General features: G+C 40.8%; 1 protein-coding gene across 3 annotated transcripts in view; it reads right to left on the bottom strand.

Annotated features, from left to right (window-relative positions):
• Nucleotides 1–3,724: 3,724 nt before the first annotated feature.
• LOC119315112 (probable apyrase 6) overlaps nucleotides 3,725–6,034 on the bottom strand; it is a 5,258-nt gene continuing 2,948 nt past the window's right edge. Inside the window, exons 4-8 of one of the 3 annotated variants that reach the window (XM_037589788.1) lie at nucleotides 5,911–5,953; nucleotides 5,349–5,489; nucleotides 4,552–4,649; nucleotides 4,271–4,467; nucleotides 3,725–4,174 (exon numbers count right to left, since the gene is read on the bottom strand). In XM_037589788.1, the coding sequence (XP_037445685.1) occupies nucleotides 3,919–4,174; nucleotides 4,271–4,467; nucleotides 4,552–4,649; nucleotides 5,349–5,489; nucleotides 5,911–5,953 (735 nt within the window). In that variant the 3' untranslated portion in view covers nucleotides 3,725–3,918. Of the gene's footprint in view, nucleotides 4,175–4,270; nucleotides 4,468–4,548; nucleotides 4,650–4,872; nucleotides 4,972–5,348; nucleotides 5,535–5,910; nucleotides 5,954–6,034 lie in introns of those variants that run through there. The other 2 variants (XM_037589787.1, XR_005152584.1) reach the window with 2 other exon arrangements.

The following is a 6,034-nucleotide window of genomic DNA, read 5'->3' on the forward strand; positions in this document are numbered from 1 at the left end:
AACTAAGTTAGCTCATAAATGATCCATTTCAACTAAGTTAGCTCATAAACAACCCATTTCAACTTAGTTAGCTCATATATGATCCATTTCAACTAAGTTAGCTCATAAATGACATATACTTCTTGTTCTAGTCTTCTTCTTGTTCTAGTCACCTATTTCTAACTTTCTTATTTACCATTTTGCAGATTTCATTCACTTCATGGAACCTAGCTTGCTATGATGGAGTGCTTGCTTTTCCTTTCATGAAACTTTGCATTGTATCTAGCTTGCTATGATGGAACTTCCTATTGTAATATGTATATGGATGGAACTTGCTTAGGTATGAACAATGTGTATGGATGAAACTTATGTGATATGTGATATGAAACTTATGTGCTGGATATCTGATATGGAAATATATCTATATATATGTCATATATATTTGCTCTGAAAATTGTTGGATTCAAAAAAAAACAAAAAAAAGAGCCAATATGCAGGCTCTTTGCCGTCTGCCACCGACGGCAAAGAGCGCTTTGCCATCAGCAGCGGACGGTAAAGAGGCCACGTGGCAGGCAGCTGTGCTTCCTGGGAGGCTGAACAATTTGATTAGTTTGCCTACAGTGGCTGACGGCAAAGGCTTTGCCGTCCGCGGCGGACGGCAAAGAGCAAAAACTTTGCTTACAGCGGCGGACGGCAAAGGCCTGCCGTGTAGTGACGTCGGCTGACATCACACGGCGGACGGCAAAGGCCTTCCGAAGTTTGCCGTCAGCGGCGGACGGCAAAGGCCTGCCGTTAGCCACCTAACGGAGTAACATCGCACTTATTACCGTCTGCACTCTTTGCCGTCCGCTGCTGATGGCAAAGGCTCCTTTGCCGTCAGCCGCCCGAAGCAGACGGCAAAGTACCTCTTTGCCGAACCTTACTTTGCCGTCACCTTTTGCCGTCCGCGGCGGACGACAAAGACCTTTGCCGTCAGCCATCCATGCCTTTGCCGTCCGCCATGGCTGACGGCAAAGTAGCTGATTCCTGTAGTGCTTGGGTCGTCCATCAAAAAATATGGGAGGCCGATGAACATACTTGTGCCGGGGATGACCCCCTAGAAGTGTAGGCAATTGAATCACTATATCGACATCATGGTGTCGATGAAAAATTTCACCCTCACAACAAATCAGGCCAACAACAAAAATTTGACACAGCAACATAAACTCATCAAACCCGAATAATTGGACCTGCGAGGACATAGAATTCTCTAATCTTATGGCACCACCAAAAAATGAGAGGGGATTTATTCTCACAAAACTATGATGATCACTAGACATTGAGAAGAACATAAAGGTCTTGAACTTCCGAGGTCCCCTCACCTCTCAGCACCAAGATGACAGCCGGAGACGAGGGGACTTAAATTTCTCAGATGACAACGGCGACGGTGGCTCGAGAAACCTCCTAGAACTACTCTGCTTGCAAGTGTAGTAGATGCCACCAAACCTGGCCATATGGGTCATGCCACGCGGGCATGGATTTTTGGCCCGGCACAGCACGTGAATAAACAGGCCGGGTTGGCCTTCGGCCTGCCACAAAATAAGGTCAATCCTCAAAGTCAGGCCATAAGACCGCATATGATATGGTCCTTTTAAGTTTCCTATATATGTTTCTTTCTATTTTTTAGATTCTTTGTATTTCTTCTTTTTTTACATTTTTTTGTATTTTTCCTTAATTTCTAGCCACAAGGCCAAAATGCAATGTGGGACAACCTTTTTAACTCTCGCGCCATGACAATCCCGTGGCCAAGCCTTTGGCCGGCATGCCACGACCCTTTTTATGAAAGGGCCCACACGGGCCGTGTAGTGTCGGGTCGGCCCATGTGGCTAGGTATGGGTGCTCCCGCAGAGGGGCCCAAAATTTAGGGACCCCACTTCATGTATGTATTTTTATGATACACTCGCTAACTAACGCTCATGATCACTAATGGTAGGGCATCTCCAACGTGATCCATAAAAAATGCCCCTAAATGTTTGATTTGTGTGGTTCGGGCACTTTTTGTCCTCCAACCTCATGCGTCAGATGTCTGTAGACCAGCCGTGATGTCTGGATTCCCATAAGCCCGAACCAAACCTAGGGGAGCTTTGGGGTTGTCCGGACACTCCGCTTGGCCCACTGTCAGTTAGATCACATGTTCTCATAGCCCATATGTTTTTCCTCTAAGTCCGCATTGTTCGGATTTGATGCATATGGTTAGATGACCGACTCCCCTAACGTTGTCTGCGAACACATCTACACGTGTCTATTACCAAAAAAACTGCACGTGTCCATGGACATTTGGTCTGTCTGCTTTGAGGTACAGGGTTGAAGATGCCCTTAGTAGGTCGGTCCACTGGTAGCAAGAGCAAGCGATTGTCTGGCCAGCATTTTGATACATAGTGTCAAAAGAACTTCTTCAATATCTTTTTTCTCACTGTTTGTATATTTTTATCACTTTTATTTCATTTAAAAATGGTCACAAAATTTAAAAGATTACCAGTTTTAAAAAATCATAAATTTCCTTCTTTTTTAAAAAAAATAATGAACTAAAAAATTATGAATTGACATTAAAATTTAAAATATATTCATGAATTTTTAAAAATGAGAATTTTTAAAAAAATCACTGATTAGGAAAATTTTACGAAATTTACGAATATTCTCAAAATTGAGGATAATATTAATGAATTTTAAAATTTTCACATATTTTAAAAATGTAAATTTAGAAAATGTTCATGAACTAAAAAAGGAAAAGGAAATAAAAGAAAAAGCAGAAAATAAAAACCCTTCAAAACCGAAAAATCTGGTAGATAAACACTAAAGCCGAATGTTTCCTCAAACCATGTGGAAGCTGCGTAAACCGACACTAAACTGGCCCGGCCGGCTCGCCAACTGATGCACCTAGGCGAGTGATGTAGACCGCTCACAATGAGAGGTGCCTAGTATATGCGCAAACGATTCTTGAAAAAAAGGCATATGTACAAACTTTTCTAGAAATAAATTTGCGCGAACTTTGCGGTAGCCTATGGATCGTCCAGGCCCTCACACTCCTGGTTTTTCTGTATAGAGACACAAATACAGATCTCGTAAGATTCTTTCTCTTGTACTCCCATCCGTAAAAATATATAAGAGCGTTTAGATCACTAATACTCTCACAATGTTAAAAATGGAATACAAAAGTGGAGAGAAATGATTGCGGGAACACAATAAGAGAGACTACACAATAGCCTGCCAAAATCCAAATCAATCCTTGATACGATTAAGAACAGGGTAGGTTGAAGTGATTGAAACGATCGATAGTCCTAAAGGCGCAGACTTAACCAGGGCAAACCAGGTAAGTTTCCCTCTATGATTCAGTATTTATTATTATTATTATTATTATTATTTGAGATTCCCTCTCTGATTCAGTACTGGCCCATGGAACCATGATGCTGATGATGGATCTCACACGCCAAATGTAAGAAATCTTACTCCATTCTTCAGCATGAATCATAACCAAATTCTCCAATTTATTCCTGCAGCAAAAACATATATTTCCGCCATTCTTTTTTAACAGTTCTACAATAGGGGTTTTATCTAGAATTTTCACCACAAAAGCGGTTATTGGCGATCAACTCTTTATGGCGAATCTGCCAGAATTGCTCAAAGGGCCAGTTTCCTTGCGCCTCCGCTGACGACCTAACTATATGATGACACAGAAACTTTAAAATCTGTACTCATGCACGCAAAATAACAAGATCACAACTTGAGCTAAGATTAATATACTCCTCCTTCCCAAAACAAGTGTCGCTGATTTAGTACAAAATTGTACAGTATATGCCAGTAAAACGATTAGTATGTAACAAAATGTTCTACAGCATTTCAATACATGCCACATACAAGTGTGCTACCTTTCATGCTCCACCACCTGCACAACGCTCAGCGTCAGCTGATGCGTGTCATAATGTATCGGCCTTTCTCTAAATCATATATAATCTTTGTCTTGGGCTTCCTCCATCTCAACACCAAATATATTCCACAAGCAAGAAACGCTCCCAGCACGGCGAGCAGTGGTCTGTGCTTAGGTGACCGTGTTGCCACAGCCCCTGATGCCCCTAGAATCCTATGTTTTGTATTTGCAATGAAAGCTCCTAGGGCCCACTCAATATGAGTGTCGCCGACCTGATTTGAATACTCGATCCTGCTCAGAGGAAATTTTAAGTAGCAAGCGCATAAGATTAGTCAAGGGTAAATTTCACTCAAGAAGAATGATGGTGTCCTGATATGATATGCTTGCCTCTTGTCATCCAATGGTACACCAAGGCTGTCGTGCAGTAGAGCTACAATGTATGCCGACGAGAAGCAATACCGAGAGAAATCTTCATCTGAATGATTGAGATACTTTTGTCTTAGTGTGGACAAGTCCTTGTTGCAAAGTTGCTCTCCAGCAACCACAAAATCAGACAGTGATGAAGACCGGTCTAGTCCAAAGAACTGGAAGAGGATGTATAGTCAGAAGTGCCCTAAGAAAAGGATGGTATGTGCCAATGGAAGAAAAAATGAGAACATGCAGTGGACCTTGGACGTAAAATAGAAATTTTCAGTTGCTAGGAAATGCCCAAGCAGCTCAGGGACGAAATTAGATCCTAGGTGACATTGCTGATACTCACACCTTTCTGCATTCAAGACAAAAGTTACGGGTATGCAGGTGGATATGGATATAGAATATAAATGCTGGCAGTGCAAATCTAAATGTCCGATAAAAATGGTACTAAATCTAAGAACATCATGCTCAATTGAGTTTCTTATAAGTCACGATAAAGAGCAAGCTCAACAAGGTATTCGAAGTGCCAAGATTTGCAAAAGATATTAATTAGGTTAGTAGGAGCCAAGATTTACCAAGATGGGTGGTGGGTGTTTTCACTCCCCCTAGGTTTCAGGGTTGGACCATGTAACTCCCTCATATAGAACTGTGTCAGTAGGAGCCTTTCCTACTATCTTGACCGTTCAAACAAAAAAGATGTTAGGTCAATGCAGTCAAGAACCTCCATCTTACTTGACATCAAACAGTTACATCCTTACAGGGATATCCCTCATTATACATTGCAGTTTTGAGTTCATCATGACAGTGCCAAAATTTCTAACTTCAGCTGACGGTACTCTTAAGCATAGGAGCAATAAAGAGAAGGGTATGCCATTGAAAAATTACAGGTATATCCCTCTCATTATGCATTATAGTTCATGACAGTTCCAAATATTATAACTTCATCTGACGGTACTTTAAGCACAGGAATCATGAAGAAAAGGATATGTAGACTAAATAAACATAAATACAGATAAAGAAAAAGGGATCAAACTTCACATGCATTTCTTACCCTTTCCTTCTTGCATCATCATCAGTGAAGAAGATCTACATTCTTTATAGTTTCCGCTTCCATTATCAACATATTGGTTCTCTAAATTTGATCTTGATGCACCGCTTGTTCTCGCCAATACTTTCCGTTTGTGAGAAAATCCTTTAGGGGCACAAGGATCAACAAGTGTACCGTTTTTGAAAGATCCTTCAATTGCACGAATCATGATGAAACACTGGTTGGTACTTGTACTTCCAAAAGAGTACTATATTTGTAATTTAAAGTTAACCAGTGGAATTACAAGAACATCTCTTAAATTCCTAAAAATAATAAAGGATGCAATACCTTCAACAAACTTTTTCTTTGAACTAAAATCCTGGGACATTTGTACTGTGGGAGCAACCATAGCTAAGTATTAGTTGTTGGCATTCTACTATGGACTAAGAAAGGGTTTTGTGATTAATATTAACATTGACATTCCTATTTGCAGGTAGTTTGTGTTCCCTTATCCATCAGATGCTGAATTGCCTCATTGCAGCAGATGGAAAATGGCTGGATTGAATGTTTTAACACACAGTAATACCTCTTGACTTCAGTATTTCACGGTATGAGTCTTGTGCTGCATTCTGTGAAAATAAGTGCGTAAATCAGATTTTCAATCTACACCACAATATCACAAGATCAGAAATACATCATATTCCAGGCCC

The sequence above is a fragment of the Triticum dicoccoides genome, chromosome 6A, assembly GCF_002162155.2.
Source record: "Triticum dicoccoides isolate Atlit2015 ecotype Zavitan chromosome 6A, WEW_v2.0, whole genome shotgun sequence".
Classification (NCBI taxonomy): Eukaryota; Viridiplantae; Streptophyta; class Magnoliopsida; order Poales; family Poaceae; genus Triticum; species Triticum dicoccoides.